Source organism: Geotrypetes seraphini, chromosome 9 (genome assembly GCF_902459505.1).
Source record: "Geotrypetes seraphini chromosome 9, aGeoSer1.1, whole genome shotgun sequence".
Lineage (NCBI taxonomy): Eukaryota > Metazoa > Chordata > Amphibia > Gymnophiona > Dermophiidae > Geotrypetes > Geotrypetes seraphini.
Window position 1 is genome coordinate 34228068 of NC_047092.1, and position 25782 is coordinate 34253849.

General features: G+C 43.3%; 1 protein-coding gene across 2 annotated transcripts in view; it reads right to left on the bottom strand.

The window, feature by feature from the left end:
- Positions 1-25782, bottom strand: part of LAMB1 (laminin subunit beta 1) — a 143066-nt gene that overhangs the window by 78572 nt on the left and 38712 nt on the right. For both annotated transcript variants that reach the window (XM_033958478.1, XM_033958479.1), the window contains exons 5-18: positions 23602-23790; positions 23407-23470; positions 19704-19909; positions 13854-13974; positions 12579-12767; positions 10286-10465; positions 10061-10173; positions 7622-7701; positions 5290-5425; positions 5042-5200; positions 4738-4865; positions 2738-2858; positions 1067-1253; positions 787-930 (exon numbers count right to left, since the gene is read on the bottom strand). In XM_033958478.1, the coding sequence (XP_033814369.1) occupies positions 787-930; positions 1067-1253; positions 2738-2858; positions 4738-4865; positions 5042-5200; positions 5290-5425; positions 7622-7701; positions 10061-10173; positions 10286-10465; positions 12579-12767; positions 13854-13974; positions 19704-19909; positions 23407-23470; positions 23602-23790 (2017 nt within the window). The remainder of the gene's footprint in view (positions 1-786; positions 931-1066; positions 1254-2737; positions 2859-4737; positions 4866-5041; positions 5201-5289; positions 5426-7621; positions 7702-10060; positions 10174-10285; positions 10466-12578; positions 12768-13853; positions 13975-19703; positions 19910-23406; positions 23471-23601; positions 23791-25782) is intronic.

The window sequence follows — 25782 nt, forward strand, 5'->3', positions numbered from 1 at the left end:
GGGAAGCCGAGGCTGGCATGAGCAGGAGGTGGAAGATGCTGCTCGTGTCGGCGAACATTTCAAAAGGTATGCGGGGGTTTGGGCAGATATAAGGAGAGGCACTGGAGCCCTCACCAAGATGCCACTACCCTCCAAGCAAACTCCAAACAGTACTATCTGATAAGAATATTAGCAATTAGAGTATGACACGGTGACAAAATTCATCACTGTTCCCGTCCCCGCGGAAAACTGCGGGAAATAATCCCATGTCATTTTCTAGTGTCTATTTCAACCTCGGTCCTTCTACATCAGCATTCTCCAAAGCAAAGCTTGCGGGTCAGTGGTTGTGGCCATTCATACTCTGATTCTTATGTGAGCCAAGGATAATGAAGCCATTGTGACATCACTGATGTGATTGGCTCTTAGGCACTTGTGAATGAGGCATTATGACATCACAATATCTGCTCTGGATACCAGAGACTGTCATTCTGTAGTGTCTGTCTCAACCTCAGTCCTTCTACACCGGCATTCTTCAAAGCAAAGCTTGCGGGTCAGTGGTTGTGCCCAATTATACTCTGATTCTTCCCTCTCTCCTTAAAGAATGACATGAAGATGATTTCCCAGGGTTATCTGCGGGGACGGGAACGGTGATGAATTTTGTCACCGTGTCATTCTCTATTAGCATAACTAAGTTCTTCTTTACATACTAACATCTACCATCCACAATACATGTCTACAGTATGTTTACTAAATACATTCACATTAAGCTGTTATGTGTCAAAAACTACATCATTGAGATTTACATACATCTGCATCCATGTGGGCCAAACCCATAAGTACCAGGAGCACACCGGTCACAATTTCTTCCCACCACATTAGGACGGCATTGGCACTGTCCTCCATTAGGATTGCACACAGAGCTCAGCGAGCCCTGAGGATCACACTTGCAAGCTGTATGAAACAAAAAGGGCAGCACGTCAAACACATCACAGGTCATTTGCCCCATTCCATTAAAAAAACCCATCTGTCATTTTCATTCCTTTGAGATACACATACCAGGGCTCTCTACTCAAGGAGTTCAACTTACATAAGGCTCCCTCGTGAATCAGCGCAGAGATACTGAAGATACTATTCTTACAGACTTCTGTCATAGGGGTTTTGACCACACTCAAGCTATTCTCGAGACACCGGTATCTCTGAAACATTTCCCAGGCATTCCCTGAACCGCCAGTTGTGAACATGTCCAGAGACTGGCAGTGGGGCAAAAGAACAATCTGAAAAATAGAATTTTGGAATAGGTCATCCTATCGACACTCATTAAAATGAGGAGAAGACAGCTTACACGGGTGCCACAAACCTGTTCAATACTCTAGTTCATATTTGTAAACACAAAAAGAACAGGGGCAACAAAACCACAAACTCAAAAGCACAGAACCAGAGTGGAATTGTCCCAATCAGAATGGTGCACAAAAAAGTGTCTTCCATTTCATCTGATGAATCCAAATGCCTTTATTCATACAATGACTCAATGGCCCGACATGTACATGTTTCGGCCTCAACCAAACGCTGCTTCAAAGCGCGGAGAACTACCGCGCACACATGGCCTTGCTGTAAATAGTAGTTCTCCGCGCTTTGAAGCAGCGTTTGGTTGAGTTGTGCATTTTACTATTCATTTCATTGCACACCTGAAGACTCTTAAGACTCCTGATGCAGGCCGGGTAGGCCGAAACATGTACATGTCGGGTCATTGAGTCATTGTATAAATAAAGGCATTTGGATTCATCAGATGAGTTGAAAGACACTTTTTTGTGCACCAATCTGATTGGGACAATTCCACTCTGGTTCTGTCATATTTGTAAACAACAGAACTATATGCTATCCATACCTATACTGTATGTTAAGTACCGTAAATGCTTATCTAAATTTTCTCAAAGTATCAAGCAAGGAAGCCTTATGCATTAAACAGAAGTATATACAAATCCAAGCTCTACCCACCTTAAAAATACAGCCAGATAGATTTCATAGGACCATAAGAGTAATTATACCTATTATTAGCAATCAGACAGAGGTACAGCCTTTATTTTTATAGAAGCCCCCGAGACCAACACTACTGATTAATTAGTCAACAATGGACTTCCTCTTTCTATATTCCTGTCCTACAAGTCCTCCTGCGATAGCCTTGTACGTGTAGCCTAGGTAGGGCTAGGAGTTGCACAAAACCATCACACTGTTTTGAGCTATTATTATTAACAGACAGAAATTTAGATAAGCTACACACGTTCAGTATTGGCTTTATAGTAAGTTTACTGACAAAGTGATTTTTTTTGTTTACTATGATTCTTGGGTAAGTTGTTCTAAGAAATTAATTATTAGCCAGGAAGATAGGTTTATTCAGGCAGTTCAGGGCTATGAATGCAGTATTCACAGCACCGGGGAGGGGGAAGCGTTTCGGTCATCACACAATAGTGATACCTCATGACCAGACTTAGGGCCCATAAGAGCAGGGTCCCAGAAGGTGCCTTAGTGCATGGCCCTCAGCTGACCATGGTCACAACAATGACTGGGCTAAGTAAGATAGAGAGGATATTGAAAAAAAAAAAAGTTGAATAACGGTGACTGCTACTAGTTCCACCCTCTCTAAAAAAATATTTTTAAAAGACTGAAAATCTGCTGTGCCCAAAATAAAAAGTAACCAGTGTATTTGTGGAGCCACTTCCTCCACAGAAAACCCATACATTCCATAAAGGCTTGTACTTACAGAATCAATTAGGGTGTACGGGTTTTCCACATCCACACTGGAGGAATAGCGTGGCAGTTCCAGTCGAACAGTGTAATTCATTCCTTTTTCAAAGCACACTGGGCGTGGCAGGACTACATATCTAAAGAGGGTGAGCAGGACAAACCAATCACAGAACAGCCAATAGGAACAAGGGCTATGGATAAACATGCAAATTACACAATAACTTACAAGTTTTATTTCAGTTTGATGAATTGCTTATTTAGTTTTACTAAGCGAGCTACAACATTAATAAAAAAATGTAAGCATATATTTAGACATACCATTTAAAATTATGGGTTGGACAAACAGACTTACAGACTAATCAATACACAAGGTAAAAAGGGGCAGAACTACAATTCAATGCTTTAAAGTACAGAGGAGAATCATAAATGGAAAGAACATTAGGGAGGGAAAAGTGGAAACCTGGAAGAAAACTAATATCAAATTTGAACATAATTTAAAGATTTAAAAGCATCTTTAAAAAGGAAACTCTTTAAGTTACTTTTAAAACGACTCAGATCATTTTCCTCTCTTACATGCTGAGGCAAAGTGTTCCAAAGTTGCGGAGCCATCACTGAAAACATATCATGTCGTCGAGTTCCAATAACTTTCAAAGAGGGGGAACTACTATGAGCTTTTGCTTAGTGGACCAAATACATAGGGATAAATGCCACCATTAGAAAACATATGTTCAGACTCCTAATATGTGGCCAAATGTTACCTTAGAAAAATCAATATCCCGTTTTTAAATGAATTTCTAAGGTGCTCTTCAAATGCCTTATTCCATCTTAGTAAATGTTGTAAGTACCGTATTTTCACGCATATAACGCGCGCGTTATAGACGATTTTACAAACCAAGCATAACCATGCGCGTCATATGTGTGAGCGCGTTATACAATTTTTTTTTTTTTCATTGCAATCCGGCATCCTCCCCCCCGCATGCGATCCTACATCCCCCCCAGCACTGCAAAGACATCGCTTACCCCGATTGGGCACCGGCACCAGCACCAATGCACAGGACGTGCCAGTGCCCGAAGATCCTCCCTCGCCTGGGCTGGGCGGTGCGAGGGAGATCCTCCCTCTTCCCTGTGCTGGGCTGGACTGGGCTTTGAGCATTCGCACATGCTCAAAGCCTTCTGGTCTCGCTCTCTCCGAGATTCTCAGATTCAGAATCTCGGAGAGAGCGAGACCAGAAGGCTTTGAGCATGTGCAAATGCTCAAAGCCCAGTCCAGCCCAGCACAGGGAGGATCTCCCTCGCACCGCCCAGCCCAGCCCAGCCCAGGCGAGGGAGGATCTTCGGGCACTGGCACGTCCTGTGCATTGGTGCTGGTGCCGGTGCCCAATCGGGGTAAACGATGTCTTTGCGGTGCTGGGGGGGATGTAGGATCGTGGGGGGGGAGGGGGGTGATGCGAGCGGGGGGGGGGGGAGGATGCCGGTTCGCAGGGCCAGAAGAGGGAGTAAGCGGGGATGGCGGGAGGAGGTTTTAGCAGCATGCGTGGTATACGCGTGTGCGTGCTATATAGAATTTTTTTTACATAAATGCGTTGTTCCCACGCGCTATACATGTATGCGTGTTATACACATATGCGCGTTATATGCATGAAAATACGGTAATTTTATAACCATTTTAATAGACCTCAGAACCACCACTCCTCCGTCCCACAGAAGTGTTATAACGGGGAGATGCAAGTGGTGATCTTCTCACCGGTCTATGCAATTTAAATAATGTGCAATTCTTATCGGTTTTAAACTTGAGTTTTACTTATCTTGGTAATGGTGAACTTTCAGTTCTCATTATAGGCTAGCGGTGAGAACCGACATGTTTCACGAGAGTTTTGTCAGGGGTCTAATCAACACCGCTGCCGCCGCTTTATTTTTATTTATTTAAGCATTTATATACCACTTATAGTCTAAGTGGTTTACATTCAGGTACTTGGGCAAATCTTATAACTTCAGGAAGAAAAGAGATATGCTGACCTTGAGCCTGGTGACAAGGATACCACTTGGTTGTCATCATCAGGAACGGTGTTGCCACACCTGCTGCTGGCAGGGATTTTGCCAGGACGTAACACTGTTATTAGAGCCTCTTCCCACTGCTCAGGTAACTGAAAGTAAAAATCCATACTCAGGATCAGCGGCCTCATTTGTGAATCTGCCATGATTTCCCACCAAACGTTCCAACTGAGACCTGTTGCACCAAGTCCATAACAGCTAAATCTGAAATACCTCCAGAAAAGTTAGTAATTCACAGCCACACTAGAAAATACGGTGGCTCATTTACCTGTGGCTCATAGCGGATGAGAAGATCGTACTCCATCGAGAAAGGAATATTGTCAATGTAGAATTCCAAATAGGCACCTTCTGGAACTCTCACAAAGCCTACCCCAGTCCAGGATGGGATACGATCTGGAGGATACTGCCGCTCCACTAGGCTTACGCCCTGAGAAGAAGATACGGTAGTAAAAAAATGGTTCAAAATGGAAGAGTAGATAGGAACAGCCAAAGATTTTGCAAAGCCTTTCTACTTACAGGCCCAAAATGAGCTTCTTCTGCTTCATACGTATAATGATCTAATGCAACAAAGTAAAATCCAGATTCCACCTCATGACACCTACGTCCAATCATGTGCGACCTGCACTGGCACTGACCAGTCTCTGGTGAACAGCTGAAATGTAGACAGAGTTAACTCAATCAAAAGCATTCTTAACACCCACATCACAATTGAATACAATCCTACTTCGTTGCAAAGATCAGAGAAATCCATCCTTGCGTTACTACAAGTCTCAAATTTTATAAGGAACATGTTTAAAATAAAGCTATTTTTAAAGAAGAAGATTTCTGGAATACATCACCCCACAAGCAAATGACTTTATAATCACTAGACTGTTAAGAATCACTATTTTTTTTTTTTTGCTCTGGCTTCAGAGTTACTGCTCAAGAACTTGTAACAACTTTATCTACTTATTCATTAAAGGGTTAAATGTATTTCAGGTTGACCATATGATTCAGAAGATCGAAGGAGGTTAAAAAAGGACTGCCCCTACAATGAGAATCCTTGCTAGCCTCCAGTGGCCTTGACAAATTGTCATTAAATCTAGAAGCCAGCCCAAAAACTTAGGAGCTAGAGTCTAAAACCTCTCTCGCTTTCCTTTTACACCCTTCCAACACTATACCCAGTGAAATTGGGAGGGGGGGGATGGAATCCCCTCCCGGGTCAGCAGGGGCTCCTTTAAAAACTGACCAAGATGTTTCCCCCCCCCCCCCTATTTTGTGCCTGTGGCAAAGCAATTGTAGTAAATCAGTTCAATGAGTTGCTTCTGCAAGTCAACTGCAAAGTTGTCTCCCTTCCCAAAGCATACTGTCAGCAGTGTGACAGTACCCTCTAGATAAGTGAAGCAAAGATACAATTGCCTATTTCTTTCACCATAGCCTGATTCCCTATCAGTTTCTCTCTCATATCCCCTTCCCACAGCCTTCCCCAGTCTGTCTGTCTCTTCACATAAACCCTAGCCTAAGCTCAGTCTGTCTTGTCTCTTCTCACACCCCCCTCCACAGCCTTCACCCAGTCTGTCTGTTTGTCTCCCTCTTATTCAACAAAACTAGATGAACTTGCTCCACAGAATACTGTACTTTATATGAAGCACCAAGCACAGTGGCGATGACCTCAGGGTGCTGAAAATTATTTGTTCAAGCATTTAAATAAGATTCGACACAATCGTGTTTCGGCCTCTCGGCCTGCATCAGGAGTCTTAGGTGTAATTGAAATGAATCTAATTTCCTAATAATTGCACTGCTTAAAATGAAACCTGTGGGAGATTTGTGATCCCAGTTAAGCCAGTTAACCCTGGGCCCACAGGAGAAGGGCTGCAATTTCACTAAACCTCTGATGCAGTCCTTGGCAGGGACGAAACACAGCCTGTGTTGGGCCTTTGTACGTGTACTGCCTCCACTACAATAAGCTGGTTTTGGTTACTTCACTTCGGTTGATCTGCTGTTTTGACCATGTCTCACCGGCCTGGCCATCACCAATCTGCCAGTACTGACTTGGTTGGTTTCAGGAGAGTTGCTGCCTTGCTGGTTTCCACCCTCAAATCAGAAATTTTTGTTTCATTTAATGCTGTGAATGTCTGTTGTAATCCACCTACAACTTTAGATAGTGCGGAATAAAAATATAGAAAATCTCTCTATATAAAATTGGATGTTTCTGTGTGTACATGTATGTAAGTTCCAGCATAACTCTGGAACGCATGCAGAGATTTCAACCAAACTTGGTATACATATCACTTACTATCTGGGGAAAAACACTGTGGGGATGGGAAGGAGGCGACATGTAAAATTATCGAAAAAGACAGATTTTACTGTCTACCCCATAGTTTTCGGCCTCGCTGAGATGATGTTCCAGCATAACTCTGGAACGCATGCAGAGATTTCAACCAAACTTGGTATACATATGACTTACTATCTGGGAAAAAAATACTGTGGGGGTGCGAAGGGGGGTGAAATAAAAATTATTGAAAATGAAAGATGATCGGGATAACTAAATATCCGGGCAACATCAGATGATCAGCTAGTAAAGAAATAAAATTGTAAAAATAGCTCTGAGATTCCAAAACACTCAATTCAAAGATATGCTGTGAAAGGACTAATGGAAAACCAATAAGGGACTCAGTACAGTTTCCTTCAAAAATGTTTTATGAATTTGTACACATTTCAACGTGTGAACTGGTGCTGCATACACTGACAAGAGGCTTCCCTGTATACTGTTTCACTTTCAAGTCTGAAAAATACAAATTGAGAGCAGCTCACTTACTACCATCCATGAGGTGAATGATTAGCCAAACAGCAGAAAAACTCAGCTTACTTATTGTTCAGTGATCCCCCGGGGATACAGTCACAAGGTCGGCATCCGTCCTGGTCATTGCTCAGACCCCAGTGTTCAGGCTGCAGAACAATATCCATTAATGTCTCAAACATCAGTTATTTTACAGGACTTGAGCAATCGGGCTAGAAATAGTCCCGGCTCCTTCATTATTCATTAACAGTATGTGTGAACTGTACAAACCGAGGTGGCTATGGAAGGTGGCCTCCGAAAGCTGAAATATACTATATACAGTGTTCCCCCGCAAATTCGCGGTTGGCAAATTGCGGACTCACTCATGTGCGGTTTGCTTCGGACGCCTCTTCCTGCAGTAAAGTTGGGCTACACCAATCAGGAGCTGCGTATCAAAGCAGCTCCTGATTGGTGTAGCCCGACTTTACTACAGGAAGAGGTGGTCGGAGCAGACCGCGAGTGATTTTCTTCACCCACTGGCGCTCCAGCTGCCCTCTCCTGCCTTTTGGACAGACGAAAAACCGCATTTGCGGTTTTTCGAAATTCACGAGGGTTCCTGGAACGGAACCCCCACAAATTTCAGGGGAGTACTGTACTGTGGAAAAGATATTCAGAGGGGTTTAACCAGGCAGGAGAGGTTCCTGCCTAGTTAAACCTCGCTGAGCCAGCCAACCTCTGTTATTCAGTGGAACTTAACTGGATAGGGCTGCTGAAAATCATTGTTAACCTGCCATTTCCTGACTGGTTAGTGGCAGTCCAGGGCTGGAATTTTGGGGAGAGTTGGTTAGTGGCAGTGTTCATTCCGCTAACTGGCTAAGTAAGTTCATAAAGTTACAACAGCAAAAAAGCTATCCTAACTCCATGTGCAAGTTAACCGGGCACTGCTCTTGAATACTGGCCAGTGTTGGTGAGAGTGTGGTGCAGTGGTTCAAGCTACAGCCTCAGCACTCTGAGGTTGTGGGTTCAAACCCATGCTGCTCCCTGTGACCCTGGACATGCCATGTAATCCCTCCCTAGCCCAGGTACATCTGTCCTGGCCACTGTTTAGACCCCAGTGTTCAGGCTGCAGAACAATATCCCATTAATGTCTCAAACATCAGTTATTTTACAGGACTTGAGCAATCGGGTTATAAACTGTGCCTAACTTTACATTTATGGAATAGCACTCAGCCTTTTTTTTCCGACACCATACATTGAATCTAGTATATAAATTTATATTATTCTGTAAGTTACACATGTGACTTTGCACCCCACCCCTGCGCACACCCACCTGAAAGCTACACACTATTGAAGATATGGGTGAAGGCACAGAATAGTGTAGGCGAGTATCTGGCATGAATGTAACATAGAAACATAGTAAATGATAGCAGATAACGACCTGAATGGTCCATCCAATCTGCTCTGTAATCACAATTCCATGATTAAATTAAAGTGTCTTTTTTCTTTCTGGGTCTTTTTTTTATTTCTGGGTCATAGACTTAGAAGTCTACCTGGTACTGACCTTAGCTTCCAGCTACTGGAGTTCCCATACTGAAGCTCACTCCAGCCTTATCCAAACCATCTTCTTTGTGGGATTCAGACCATGAAAGTTAGCCCATTCATATTCTAATTAGCGATCCTCTGTGTTCATCTCATGCTTTTTTTAATTCCATCACCGTTTTCCTCTCCACCATCTCCCTTGGGAGGGCATTCCGGGCATCCACCACTCTCAACCTTAATTTATGTCCTCCAGTTTTACCAATTTATGTCCACATGTGCACACATACGTGCATATATAGTATATGCTAAACATTTACATGCAAAACATGCATCTTTAAAAAAAAAAAAAAAAATCACCCCCCCCACCTAAAGTTAGGCGCCAGTTTGAACATCTGAGTTATAGAATACTAGCAGTCTATGACTGTACGAGTTACGGACGTGCATGTTCGTTGGGCATTAATCGGCATTCTGTAATTTTAGCACACAACCTGTTTGCACGTAAATGTGAGTGTTCACAGGGTGCATGGGTGTGACCAATAGAATACTGTCTTACACGTTAAAAGTGCTGCATTTAAGTACATGCATTTACTTCTGCTATTGACATGGCATAAGTGGGCACACCTAAATATTAACATGTAAATGCTACTATAATGGAATCTGAGTGCCGAAATGTCATTATAGAATTCATGCTCAGTGCATTGCACCCTGGCACCTAACTTTTGGTGCCCTTTATAGAACTGCCCCCTTATGTATCTTAATCTGACTAATGGCTATTATGAGTACATTGATCCTGATGTGGACTCTGTTCTTTGCAATGCCATAAATTAGGTTCTACAGCCCATCATCACTTGCTACGCTACAGTTTCAGCTCATGGAAAAAAGTCTAGTCTAGATTCAACAACAAGCTTTCATTACCATCTTCAGCGACAATGTACTATCACAAAAGAAGAGGTAGACAATGTTCTGGTTCATTACAGCAAGGTTACTTACCAGACACTCATCACACGTCCTTCCTGTAACAAGGCGTTTGCAATAGCAGTATCCCGATTCCGAATCACACGGATTCCCACCAGATAGAGTTCCCAGAGGATTACATCCACAAGCTACACACAAATAAAAATGGAGCAAGGGAAAATAATTAGCTCACTTAGGATATTAAGAGCCTGGTGGTAAATTCAGCTAAGGTTCATTGCACATAATTCTGACGACACTTACGTTGACATCCCAGTGGATCATCTGCACTCAATTCATAGAAGCCTTCTTTGCACTGATCACAACGTTCGCCTTCTACATTGAATTTACAGCGGCACTGTCCAGCAATGAGGCCCACAGAAAAATCAGTGTAGCGATCACAGATGCCACCATTTTGAGAACCAGTTGGGTCACAATTGCATGCTTTTAAGAGGAAAAATAATACAAAATTATCAAGTCTTATCCATGGGTACAAAATCCATCTTGACAGAGACACATCCACATTAACAGAGCCTAGAAGTAACCTGATCAGAAAAGGCACAACCCAGAATTGCTGACTCAGTTTCTTGGGGCCCTCAACCAGGTTTAGGCAAAGTATGGAAATGAAAGGACCTTATATTAAAAGTACATAAAAAAAACAAAGACTATGAATGTTCCTGGCAAGCATCCTGAAAAACAGACTTGGCTGAGGATCACCAAGAAGGCATGAATTAATTTTAATTTAATTGAAGCTTTATATTTTGCCCTTTTGTGTAAAAACCACTTCAAATGGAATAACAGTTCCAGTACCTAATAAGCTCTGCTACCATCAAAGTACAATAAACACAATGAGAAGAGTTTCCAAAATATTAACCAAAAAAATACAATGCAGTGTTTCTAATTTCAAAAAGTTCTGTTAGCACAAAACCATGATGAATCGGTGATTTACCAATTCAGTCTTTTTTTTTTTTTTTTTTTGCAAAAATCAGGTTAATGTACATATTTCATTTATGATAGCAAGTATCTCATGAACATAATAATAATAATAATTGGGTGATAGGCTCCTATCGCATGGCACTTAGCGACACCTAATACCTAAGTGGGCGTCTCTATGGGTAGAGCAGGGGTGTCCAACCTGCGGCCCCTTGAAGTATTTTGTGCAGCCCAGGTCGAGAGCGATGCAGTGTTTTCCTCTGCTGCCCCTGGGTGTTTACCATCTTGCTGGCTCCCTCCTGTCTTTCTGCAGCGTTTGCGCATTTGTGCGGCCCCAGAAACATTTTTTTCGGCCAGTGCGGCCCAGAGAAGCCAAAAGGTTGGACACCCCTGGGGTAGAGTGTGACTTAAGACACCGCTAAGCACAATTCTCCAAAAACTTAGGTGCCTGAAATGTAGACCTTTAAAACCCCCTTCTACATTTCAGGCACCTATGCTTTTACATAGGCACCGCTAGCCGTGATTCTGTAAACAGCACCTAAGTGCGATTAACACACAGCCAGGCACCATTTATTTAGGTGCAGGCCGATTTAGGTGCTGTTTATAGAACCAGTCCCTAATTGTGGAAATCCAGACCCAGGAAGAGTGAGAGATTACGGAAAGAGAGTGTAGCACAGTGGTTAAAGCTACAGCCTCAGCACCCTGAGGTTATGGGTTCAAAGCTATGCTGCTTCTTGTGACCCTGGGCAAGTCACTTAATCCCCCCATTGCCCCAGGTAGATTAGATAGATTGTGAGCCCGCCGGGACAGTCAGGGAAACAAGCTTGAGTACCTGAATAAATTAATGTAAACCCTTCTGAGCTCCCCTGGGAGAACGGTACAGAAAGTTCAATAAATAAGTAGTGTGAAAAGTTTCAGCCTCTGATAACCAGAGCTGGTATTGTGATGTCATAATGCCTCATTCCACCAGTGCCTAAGAGCCAACCTCATCAGTGATGTCACAATGGCTTCATTGTCCTATACTTGGTTCATTTTTACTACATTTTGGTTTCTAGAGTGGCATAGAGGTTAAAGTTACAGCCTCAGCACCCTGAGGTTGTAGGTTCAAAGCCACACTGCTCCTTGTGGCCCTGGGCAAGTCACTTAATCCCCCCATTGCCGAGACAGACAGGGAAACATGCTTGAGTATCTGAATAAATTCATGTAAACTGTTCTGAGCTCCCCTGGGAGAACAGTATATAAAACCTGAATGAATAAATAGATAAATATCCGAGGGGGGTCATCAACTATCCCTTGCCATTGTCCTATGACAGTAAAAGCCTCACTGTCCTGCACACAGGGGAAGAAGTGGTGCTGTCTAATCAAATATTCCAGTTGTCCAGGAGCTCTCTGCTTTCTGCTTCTATCTCTCTTCTCCCAGGCAGAAGTACAACAGAGAACAAGAAAGGAGTAGCAGATGCTGGTGTAGACAGAACAGTGTATAGAAAAGGGTGCTCTTATTTCCCAGTCCTCTGTACACTTTCTCATCCCCTGCACTGAAGGGGCTGCCTGGAAAACACGCCAGTTACTTGATCATTCCCAAGAACACGCCATTCAATATTCGACACGGTGACAGCGCACTTACGTTCACAGATGTTGGGGTCACGTATGTCTTTCTCTGGGTTCTGGTAGTAAAAGGGTTTACACTGCTCGCAGTTGCGTCCCATTGTGTTATGCTGGCACTCGTCACACACACCGCCACTGCTGTTCCCAGTTCCCATGTAAACCGCCTTATCAAAGTGGCATTTGGTAGCATGTTCATTACAGTTGCATTCTACAACACAATGGAAAGAGCTGGATAAGAATAAACATTCAAGAACTGAACATCAGTGTGTTAATTTATCATAAAATAAACCACTTGTGAAAAAAAAACCCTGTCTTACAGTAATGCCATAGGCCATTTTTTTTTTTTTTTTTTCAATTTTCAGAAATCATTTAACACAACACATAATATGAACAACAGGCTGGACAAAAGAGAGGCACAATACGGGGAATACAGTTTCAATACATCCCTGCATCTCAGCACAATCAAAGGAAAAGAAACCAAAAATAATTAAGCCCTGTTACAGCAAATCTAGAAACCAATAAATTATAACTGTGTTGATAAGCAAGAAAATAATGTTGACTTTTCCATTATAAATTTTTTTGCCCCTCCCTAATAAAGAAGATAAAAATAACGTATCAACTCCCTAGAACACCAACCCACCCACCCCTCTCTTCCCTATAAAGGGGCTGATTCTCTACAGGACGCTGATCGAACGTCAATCAGTATTTTACAAGCCTACATTTAAGGTGTCTGTCGCATGCCTACGGAGACATGTAGGGACGCTTAAGGATGCCTAAGGCCACTTCCAGTGGAGACCATGTCACGCCTTAGGCATCCATAAGTGTCTCTACTTGTCTCCATAGGCGTGTGACATACATCTACAATATAGGCGTCTTTCCCCACCTGCATTTAAAAAAAAAAAAATTCATCCTGATTGGCTGTGAGATGGCGGTAGGATGCCTACCGCCACCTAAAATCGGGACAAGCATTTGTAGAATCAGGCCCATAATATTCCCAACCCTCCAGTACAATTTTTAAACTACTTCCTTATCCTACTTCCATAGTAAAAAAACAAAACAAATGCAACAAGTGAAGTATAAGGACTACAACAACCCACTCCCACATTAAAGGAATTCACCAATTCTTATCTTGCAGAGGCCCTCAAACTTTGGCCCACTTATCCAAGGTATCCCTCCGCTCTGCCAAAAAACGTTCCATTTCACTAACAGCTTGACCCACCGTTGCAATATTGGAGACACTACAGTGGATTTCCAAAGAGATCTTTAACACTTTGCTCTTTATTTCAGCACTTACTTTTGCATGCGTTACTGCTGCGACCTTCAGCAGGTCTCCAAGGCAAGTCATGATAGAAGTCCATACACTGTTCACAGTTCAGGCCTTTGGTGTTATGTCTGCACATACAATGGCCATGCACCTTGAGGAAAGACGAAGCAAAAGGGGCCAACTATTAACATGTTCATAGGACCAGAAAAGACGTAACTCGAGAACTACAAACGACAACTATAATCAAGCTTAATGTATCCATTCATTTTTCAACAAACGCCATTACTTATGTTGAATTTCAGATCTAAAAGGCTGAAAGGTTTCCTAAGAATGAGTGGTCATCATTTTTTGAAAAGTTCCCCCATGGTAGTACATCAAGTGTCATGAAGCTATTGCCAATCAAGGCACTACTCCCAGTGCTTGTTAGAGACCCAGGTGGGCATTCACTGCTCCACATAAAGAATAAGGAACATTTCCCCTCTTTTACATAGCCCGTAGAGCATTTACCTTGCTAGCCCGCAGTGGAAACCTCTAACGCGGTTTAATAAAAGGAGCCCTAAGATTTTTATTTTTAGGTTTATTATGATGGTATTAGGTTATGTTACATTTGTTATTATGATTACTGATAATTTTCATCAAATCTATTAGTATATTTTAAGTCTAATTTTTTGGTATTGTAATCTGCCTCGAATTGGTTTGCTGGTTAAACAGAGTATAAAAATTAAATTAAATGTAATTAATCCCCCCTTTTATTAAGCTGCGTTAGGGTTTTCTATCGCAGGTCATGGCGGTAAAAGCTCCGAAGCTCATAGGAATTCTATTCGGAGCTTTTACTGCCACAGCCTATGATAAAAATCCCTAATGCAGCCTGATAAAAGGGGGAGGTAAATCTTAAAACCACCCACCCTGGAAAAATTTGCAAATACATTTTACCTGTGGATTTTTCAACAGGTTCAAAAACTACCTGCACACATTAAAAAAAAAAAAAAATTGTTCCATGTATTTTCTTTCCCTGTCCTAAACACGCTCCAGAGAATGCCTTCTCTTACTTTTAGCCACCATGAGGGATGGCAATTTATGTGTGTAGACAGCTTTGAAATTGCCCTCCCAGGTCTCTAAGTTTGAGCTTGTGTGCACAAAAGCGTTGATGCCCTACATCGTCATGTAACGATGACATCAACATTTGAATAAACCTCCCATTTTATCGCCAGCGGTTTTTAGCATAAATGTTCCAATGCTCATAGAATTCCTATGAGTGTCGAAACACTTATCTTGCTGGCCCATGTTAAAAAAACCTCTAGCCCAGCTTGATTAAAGGGGAGGAAAGTAAGCAAAGCTATTGACTCTAGTCCTCATCAAAGGTAAACGCATATTTGAGTGCAGTATCTGTAAAGACAATGTGGACGTCTGTTTATTTAGGGTCCCCTTTTACTAAGCCATTCAGCTGAGTGACGCATGGCAAGTACTCAGACGCCCATTCAGTTCCTATGGGCATTGGAGCATTTGTCATGCTGGCCCACATTGTCGGGCTTAGTAAAAGATGGGGTTAGTTTTTTGGGGGGCAGAGATAAATATTTATGTATATTTGATTATTCAAGGTTTTGGGGTTTTGTTTTTTAGAATGATTTTGCAGAACCATTCAGATCACACTACAGTGCTCCCCCGATATTCGTGGGGGTTCCAGGAACCCCCGTGAATATTGAAAAACCGTTAATACGGTTTTTCACCTGGGGAGGCAAGAGAGGGCAGCTGGAGAGGCAGGAGAGGGCAGCTGGAGCGCCGGCGAGTGAAGGAAATCACTCGCAGTATGCTCCGACTGCCTCTTCCTGCACTAAAGTCAGGCTTCACCAATCAGGAGCTGCGTTGACACGCAGCTCCTGATTGGTGAAACCCGACTTTAGCACAGGAAGTCCCGGTTGGAGAATACCATGAATGACCGGGACCGCTAATCGCGAATGACCAGGGGAACACTGCATTCCTTTTGATGCAGAAATGAGCTAACGTCTAATGCCACATGCTCTAAGTTCTACGAGCTTACAGTACTTTTTTCTGATGGTATTTGAAGTATGGAGGTGGAATTGGCCAAAATATTTACTGGTTTGCACCTTAAAATCTGCTATGCATCAGCTTGCTCCGTTCTGAGATGGCGAGGCCAGGTTTTTTCTTGCAACAGACTCACTAACCTCAGAGAAGGGGGACTGGAGGTTTGGGTTAAGTATTGGTCTTGTAAGAAGCAAGGCTGGAAATGGCAAGACTTGAATGGTGTACTAATGGAGGTAGTGGAGACTTTCCTTTTTTTAAAAAAAATATTAGCTCGTACCTTGAGGGCGACACCTGGGGTGACCCCGTGTTCACGGTTAAGAGAAACATATTATAGGGTGATCTTACGTGCCTATTATACTCGTACACAGTTATATTACAGTGGAGGTCTCCCTACACTACTGTGTCATAAATGTGGGTTGGGGGGTCACACTTTGGGACATGCATTTTGGTCTTGTCCCATTATCCAAAAATTTTGGAAGCGAATAATATCTTATATGTCAGAGATAATTGGGAGATCCTTGCGCAGTTTTTTGACCCATTTTGTTTTGGATTTGCCAGAGGCTTTTGGTCATTTGCCTAGGGGGCATCGGGCGCTGTGTAGGAAGATGAGTTTATTGGCCAAGAAATGTATTCTTCAATACTGGACGGTCCTTGACCCTCCGAAGTTTTGGCATTGGCGGAACCAGTTACATCAGTTTGCCATCTGGGAGGCGAGAGATGCTGGAGGGGCTAAGAAGCGAAAGATGTTGTTTTTGCATATCTGGGAGCCATATCTGCATGCCTTACATCCCAAAGGTCGTAGTGCGATCTTACGATGAGGGTCCTAATTTGGGCTCTCATTTAGACGGAATGAGTTTGTAATGGTGTGTCCTGGTGAGGTGGTATAGAGAGTACCATTGGGAGGGGGGCTTGGGGAGGGGAGGTGGGGGATATTGAAAGGTTCGAACACATAGTCATATATAGAATAAGTGGGATTTGGTGGGGAGTGAGGGTTGAATGGCATTCTTTAGGTTCCTAAGAGTCCAGGGCCTGGGGGTGCCTGAGTTACGTTTTATTTATACATGCTTCTTATATTATTTTATTCGATGCATTATTGTTATATTGTTGTATTTGATGTTGTTTGCATCAATAAAAATTGTTTGAACCTAAAAAAAATTATTTATTAATTAATTTTCCTATAAACAAAAATTACACTTATTACTGAAACATGGAAGACATTAAATTTACAGAAGAAAAAAAAAAGAGAAAACTAGAAATTTTTTATCTCCTATATAGTCCACAAATAAGGAGAGTGAACTCATATATAAGGAGTATCAATTCAAGAAAATAAGATTAGTATAGTATGCATCCACACAATTCTAGCGATATATCCCTTAATTGACCGTTTTACACTTGACTTCAAACAATCTTCTTGAGATCAATAAATATTTTAACTGTTCAGGAATAAAAAAACATAACTCAAACCAACTAAACGTATCAAACATTTACATGGATAAAGCAACTTAAATGAAGCTCCCAAGTCCAAAACGTCTTGTTTGAGATTTAAGGCCCTCCGATGTTCTTGTGTCACTTTAGTAACATCTGGGAAAACCCAAGTTTTCTGACCATAAAAGAGAGCCTTCGAGTTGTGAAAGTACATTTTCATAACCTTATTCAGATCTTGTTCAAAGACAACAGCAGCCACCAGAGCTGAAAACTTTTCATCACCCATTGCTCCAAAATCTCAGATAAATTATTCAAATCCAATTTCTGATTTTCAAGACCAACAGAAGATTGCATTGGAACATCACCAGCCTGGATATTTCTCTTAGGCATTTTCAAATAGAACACTCTGTTCATAGGAAGACCCATATCTGAGGAAAAATGCAAAACTTCCCAAGAAATATTTCTTAAGCATATCTTTTGGCAAAATCCCAGGAACCACAGGAATATTCAAAGATCATAAATTTAATCTTCTGTTAAAATTTTCAAGCTGTTCTATCTTTCTCCTCATTGAAACATTATCTTTTACAACAGTAAATCTAAATTCTTGTAAAGAAGAAATATCTGATTGGAACTGCTGAGACTTAGTCCATGAGTCTTGTTTCAGCTCCTGAATTGTTTTAGAAATAATATCCATTGCAGAAATCAAAGTTGTTACCGCCATAGAAGATTTCTGAACTACCGATGTCAAGTCCATAACTGGACGTCCAAACTGTTTCAAGTGTAATCGCCGTGAAGGATCCAGAGCTATCTGCTCTAGAATCACTTCGATGTTCATGGTGTCTTTCCAGCGGGAAGTTGCCTTCACTTGGAATTTCTGGTGATCGCATTCCCACCAAACCAGCTTACTCCATTGGCGAACCCACTTCAGACGCCAGACACAGCGGATGAGTCAATTTCGAGGGAGAAAGAGTAACATCTGACCCTAAACGCTCGGTGACTCCTTCCACACATGCTTTAGCAGTTCCCTCACCACCAGTTAAAGTCGCTGGATTCCCAGTGAGAAATTTCTCAATGCTTTGCTGCAAACATCAGGAAGTGCGGTCCAATGAGGAGATAACCCGCACAATTCCTTTCCTTTTATTATGCAGCATCATAAATTTGTGACAAAAATAGAAGAATCGCAGCTCAGCACTAAAGAGATACAGAGTTCACCAGGCACGTGTCGCTATCTTAGCCACTCCCCCCTCCCAGGGAGATAATGGAGATTTTCACTGGAAAAGAACTTACGAATGCTTGGAATACATAGGACAGGCAGAGAGAGTGAAAAGGTTGAGAGGCTGCTGATGGGCTGATGGGCTGCTGATGGGCGGAAGGTCTAGAGAAGAACAGAGTAAGATTCTAATTTTCTGTCAAGCGAACATATCCCATATCAGCTTTGTGCTTTTGGGGGGAAAAAATAGGCTTCCTTCTATATCGGCAACTCATATCAAGGAAATAAATGGGGGAGGTCTTGACTGTAGGACTCTCTGCCTGGATTTTGGCATTAGAGGAACCAACTTAACTGTTTACTATTCTTGTTTGTTTGACATCTCGACGAAAAAGACATTTTCCCATGGCCTGGGAGTTTTATCTTCAGTCTTTGCCGCATAGAGCCAGAAGTCTGGTCCCGAATGAACTGGAACTTGCTTTGTGTTGGTCACTTTCTGCTATCATGGGTTATTATGGGGGTGCAGGCGGGGTTGGGGTGGTAATCAGAATACTCTTAGGTTGTTTGATTGGAGGAGAATGTTTTCATGTTTACTTGTAACACCAGGTAAGTGGGCCACTAAGAAATTGGGTCCCACTTGTTATGGTATTGGAGAATCAGTGTTGTTGTTTGTAATGCCTTATGCCTTTAATCAAAGAGAACTGACATTAAAAAAACAAACATGGGGGTAGCGGGAAAGGGTGTTGAGTAGCACATGGGAATTTATGGGTGTTTCTATCCAAAGTGGACAAATCTAAGCAGGGCTCTCTATTTCTATTGTTTACTGATCACGATCACATTCAATTTACAGCAGCACTGTTCAACAATGAGGTCCACAGAAAAATCAGTGTAACGATCACATTTTGAGAACCAGTTGGGTCATAGAAACACAGAAAATGACGGCAGAAAAAGGCCGAGGCCCATCGAGTCTGCCCACACCATTGACCCACCCCCCTATTTAATCGCTCTCTGATGACCTTTCCCCCGATTGAACGCTTTTAAGGGGGAAAAATAATACAGAAAAACCAAGTCTTATCTATGTGTACAAAATCCATCTTGAGAGAAACACATCCACGTTAACAGAGCCTAGAAGTAACCTGATCAGAAAAGACTTATGCCTATACTAAGACCTTATGACTTTTGAGTGTTGTACAGTTTCTGCTCACCATCCCTTCAGCGATGTCATCGGTGTAACCATTCACAGGCGCACACTCGCTGGCATGCCCATAGCAGAAACAATTGCCACGAACCACCATATCATAAATGGCATAGTAGTATTTCTCCTTGATTTCCAGTCGGGAATCTAGCAGGTCATCGCCCAAAGTATGCAGTTTCAGGAACTTAATTCTTAAGTTTGTGATTTTCAGTAGATCTTAAAAGAGGGATGAGAGAAAAACACAGTGTGTGAAATGGCTTATTTTGATCCCTTTATTGAAACTGAAGAAACCAAGATACTGGAGTTAAACCCCAACATCCCTAAATCCTCCAAGTTAGCACAAAACACAGTAAAAGATAAACCTGCTCTAAATTATTCATTTTTTTATACACTTTATAGGGCAAGAATAAATCCAAACTCATCCATTTAGAAATATTTAAGTGCCACTTCATACGCTCATCGGTTAATATTCAGCCAATAGTGGTCAGTGGTTTTGGTTTTTTTTTTTAATACTGACTGCTTTGGGCTGTAATAGGCCACAATGTTCAATGCTGGTACCTAGGCAAGTTCTGGCATTGAAAATCAGGTCTCTCTGAAGGTTCTGGCCGTGCCAAGAATGCAGGTGGTTAAGTGAGATATTTAGCTAACTATGTAGTGGGCTAAATATTGGGTAAGCTCCTAAGCTCCTACCCCCACCCTTGGACCTTTGCCACCCTCCCCTGAACACAACCCCCTGTTCTAAGTGCGTGCTAACTATTTTTGTACAAGGGCATGTCATAGACAGAGTGGCGTTCTCTGATTAGCATGCACTAACTGGATAACCCAGCATTAACATAGGAACCCCTAACGCATTCTAAATAGGAGACAGGTAGAGGGGCATTGTAAAAAGAAAACCTCTAAGTCCAACTTGGACATTTCCAGCTGAATGGTACAAAAATGGACATTTTCAAATAGCAAACTGCTGGACATCTAAATATAACTTTTTTTTTTTTTTTAAAGTAGACAACTGTAAAAAAGTAGATGTTTTGGTCATCGGGATGTCTAACTTTATACCCCATTTTTGATCAGAAAAACATCCAGGTTGAAAATGTCCTAATCCTGACCATTTGGATGTGGGTGGGGCCAGCATAGTAATGGACTGGCCACACAGACATCCCAACATAGCAATGGGACACCTTAGAGCAGAGGTAAGGAACTCTGGCCCTAATGAATATGCATGACATCTATTTGCACGCACTGCTTTCAATGCATATTCATTGGGGAAATCCAGAAAACCCGACTGGAATACGGCTCTCGAGGACTGGAGTTCCCTACCCCTGCTTTAGAGGGCACTGCTGTGAACTTCACATAAAAGGTGCCAGCTACATATCTCACCATAATCTCCTTATAATTTAGGGTGAGCCCCCCCCCCCAACCTATACCCTCCTGTGTACCACCCCAATAGCACTTATGCCTACTGGTGGCACCTATAGTAGGGTTTGGGTGGGCTCACACGTTCTCACATAAATGTAGTGGTTAGAGTGACTTTTAATCCTGGGTCCTCCTTTCTATGGTTCACTAGCCCACACACTAGGTCACTTAAGACACCTGTGTGCAGCTCTACTAGGCTTCCCCATACCAGATGCTGCTGTATCTGGTACAGGTATGCACCTTTTCGTTCTTATTTTTGTGTGGTGGAAGGGAGTCAGTGAGAACTGGGGGAGTGTCTTACCTTGATGCATGAAGGTCATCTTGTCAGTTTGGGCACCTTTGTGGCACTTAGACCCTAAACAGGTCTACCGTATTTTCACTCATATACCGCGCACCCGTGTAAAACACGCACACGGGTATAGCGCGCGGGAAACTGTAATTTATGTAAAGAAATTTTTATATAGTGCGCACACCCGTATACTGCGCATGCCGCCCCGACTCTTCCGTCGCCACCCAACTCTCCTTTCGCCCGCCCCGACTCTCCTCTGGCCGCCCCGACTTTCCTTTCGCCTGCCCCGACTCTCCTCTCGCCCGCCCCGACTCTCCTCTCCCCCTTGAAGTCCTGTCCCCCCTTGAAGTCCTGTCCCCACCCTGAAAGCCTGATGCCCCCACCCCGACGTCCGATTCACCCCCCGCAGGACCGCTCGCACCCCCACCCCGAAGGACCGATCGCATTCGCACTTGCACCCGCACCCCGAAGGACCGCTCGCACCCCCACAGCCTCCTCCCTCCCCATCATGGAGAAGCTGCCTACCGTTGTCCTGCTGCTTCCTCTGCTGGCGGTCCCGCCCCTTCTCTGAGCCCTGCGTCTGCGCTGCTTACTCTTCTGGCGGTCCCGCCCTTTCTCTGATGTTGGGGTGGGGGTGCGAGCGGACCTGCGGGGTGAATCGGACGTCGGGGGGGGGGAACTATGTAAAAAAAATTTGTACAACGCGTTCACGAATATAATGCGCATGGTTATACTCGGTTTGTAAAATCGTGTATAACACGCGCGTTATATGCGTGAAAATACGGTAGTTCCAAACATTCTAACCAGGTCTGGTTCCAAAACGTATAAGTTCCGCCAGGATGTCTTGCAAAATGTTTGATTATTGCTGCAAGACATTCATGTCTAACCCGCCCTTGAGAGTGCCCAATGCCCACCCGTAACACACCTCCAACACACCCACCTCGTGCTCTGGACTTACAGAGGCTGGAACACCTCGTTGGACATACAGAAAGACGGTTTCGATTATCAGCACTTGGGCGTCCTGGTGATTCGGATGTCCCAAGTGCCAAACTTTTTGGACATCTATGTTTTTTTGATTACGAGCCTGTAAGTGCCCCCATATTAACCCCAACAGGTAACATGCTAAAATGTGCTGCGTTGAATCTGGAAAATCCCAAGTTAAAATGTGCTAAGCCCAGATTCTAGCATTAGTAAAGGGGTTTCTTCAATATGTTTCAAGTTTCAAGTTTATTAGGATTTTATATACCGCCTATCAAGGTTATCTAAGCGGTTTTACAATCAGGTACTCAAGCATTTTCCCTATCTGTCCCGAAGGGCTCACAATCTAAGATACCTGGGGCTATGGAGTAGAGGTCTGTACGGGAACAGGGATCGCGGGAATCCCCTTCCTAACCCACGGGACTCCCACGGGGACCCTCCTCTAGCCAACGGGATTCCCACGGTGATGGAAGGCTTTGGAAGCAGGGTTCGTCCATAATGGACACATCAGCCTTAGTAAAAGAGGGGGGTTTATAAGTTAATTACCTGAACAGAAAACAAAAAAAGGGTTCCACCAAAGAGATTCCACAAGAAACAGCAGCGCAAACACAAAAGAAACTGTGGAATTGATGATCATGTCAGAAGTAATTGCTGCTTTTTATGGGGACAGGCGGGGATGGAGGTAATTCCTTGCGGGGACAGGTGGGGACGGAGAGGATCCTGGCGGGGACGGGTGGGGACGGAGAGGATCCTGGCGGGGATGGGTGGGGATGGAGAAGATCCTGGCGGGGATGGGCGGGATTTCTGTCCCCGCGCAACTCTCTACTATGGAGGATTAAGTGACTTGCCCAGGGTCACAAGGAGCAGCACGGGGTTTGAACCCACAACCCCAGGGTGCTGAGGCTGTAGCTTCAACCACTGCACCACACATGAAATATAAACACATGAGGTAATTCCAAGGATGAACAGGAGAGCACAATATCTTGGCTGAATCCAATTTCACAAAAAAACACCCAATATTAAAGTGTTTACTTACTCTGAATCCTGGGACTGTACGGATCTTCAATTCTAAAAGCAGGATCCAAGACCCGAAAAATAACCTGAAGCAGAAAATTCACCAAGGAATGACTATTAGCTGACATTTAGGGACAGAAATGCAAAGTGTTGTCCTGCAATGCAACAAAGATGGCTGAGAGCTTTTCTAGATAAAGAAACCAGAAAAATCTCTAACCTCTCCTTCAGTGGAAGGTTCGATGTCAGAATATCGGGAATCACAGATTATGTCATCTACTTTTTTCATTGGTCCGTTGGAAATGCCTGGGAACGAGGTCTCACAGTCATAGGCAAAATAACGATACACTTGCCAGGTTTGTCCAAAATTGGATGATCTTTCAATCGACATTGCTGATGGGCGGAAGGTCTAGAGAAGAACAGAGTAAGATTCTAATTTTCTGTCAAGCGAACATATCCCATATCAGCTTTGTGCTTTTGGGGGGAAAAATAGGCTTCCTTCTATATCGGCAACTCATATCAAGGAAATAAATGATTTCTACAAAACTGAAGAAATCATGCATTAATTAATCAATACCAAAATATCTTCTAAAGTTAAAAGCAAATACCATAGAAACATACAAGACACCCACCAAAAGAGATGTCATATTACCACAACAAACACAAGAAAATTTAGAAACTGATAAAGCTTTTTCATAATTTATTTCTTATATGTTGAAATGTTGATTTTTTTTTTGTCTTGGATAATGTTTTATGATGTCTGTTCTTGCCTCCAGCTAAGGATTTACTACACTGTTGTAGTTGCCTTGAGCAAGAAAGAGGGCTTACAAATTATATTAAATAATTACTACTGACCTGATCTGAACATGTTGTACCAGTACATATATCCCACAGAGAGGGGAGGAGAGAGGGGCACACACTGGGAAATGCTAGAGCAGCCAACACAAACACAGAAAGTGCTTAGGGTCTAAGACAAGATATTTTCAGAAGAAACCAGATACAGACATGACCCCAAACACAAGAAAACAGCAGGCTGATGAACTGCATTCATATTGCTTGTGAAAAAAAAAAGCAAAAAGCCCCAGACAATTCTTAGCACCATTTAGAAAGAACATTGATTAAAACACACCTTCTCCCCCCCGTGAAGTTGGCCAGCAAGAGGGATGCCCACTCCCTCCTGCTGGAACCCCTGAAGCCCCCCCCTGAATATCCATGGTAGAAGGAGTGCCCAATTACTCCTGCCACCACCGAGACATCCCTCGGTAGGAGGGATGCCCACTCCCTCCTGCCACCACCCCAGAGACATCTCTCGGCAGAAGGGATGCCCACTCCCTCCTGCCACTGACCCCATCATCCCCCGAATCCCCCCAAGAGCCCCCCTGCCACCCCCCAAATGCCCCCATACCTTTCTCTGATGGACAGTGAGAGGGATGCCCACTCCCTCCTGCTGGCAGGCCTTCCCCTTCCTGGTCATCCTGGGATGCACCGAAGAAGGGCCTAAGGCCCTGATTGGCCCAGGTACCTAAAGTCCCTCCTGCCAGGGGATGTCTCAGGGGGTGGCAGCAGGAGGAATTAGGCATTCCTCCTGCTATGGACATTCGGGGGGGAGGGGGAGGCTTCAGAGGTTCCCTCTGGAGGGAGTGGGCATCTCTTCTGCCTACCAACCTCGTGGGAGGAGACGGGTTCTCTGCCGTGGCTGCTAAACTGATCACTGCAGGGAGATTCCCTTGAGGTGATCAGCTCAGTGGCAATGTGATTCTCTAATTGGCACCTGTGACATGGACACCAGTTAGAGAATCAGGGTGGTTAGGCGTCTGTCCATCAGGACAGATGCGATTCTATACAGGACGCCCGTGTGCGATTCTCAAAAGCCACTTAGGTGACTGATGAATCTGGGCATTCTATACAGAATCCGGCCCACCATGTCCATTTTTAACACAGTACCTCAGATAAATCGATGAGTGTTTCTCAAAAAAGAGCAATGGTTTACAGACAGCTGTGTGGAGGGATTTGAGTTCAGTTCTCAGCTTAGGTCTTACTAAAGTGTATTAACATATTTTATACCACCTAGCTATACGTGACCATAGCAGTTTACAAACTATAATTAAAATAGAAAAGCAACTCCATAGGATAGACCTAATCCATACATACTCATATATACAGATAACACAACCCTGGCATTAAAGAAAGACAAATGAAAAAAAAAAAAATGTTTCACAGATAGCATGCTTAGTTTACCCATCTCATGGAATATCAGGACTTCAGTTAATACAGAATACTGCAGCTAAGCTCATTTTTGGGAAACAAAACTATGATCATGTTTCCCCTTTGTTGATAAAGCTTCACTGGCTCCCAGTTCGCTTTAGGATCCAGTTTAAATGCGCATGCATAATCTTCAAGC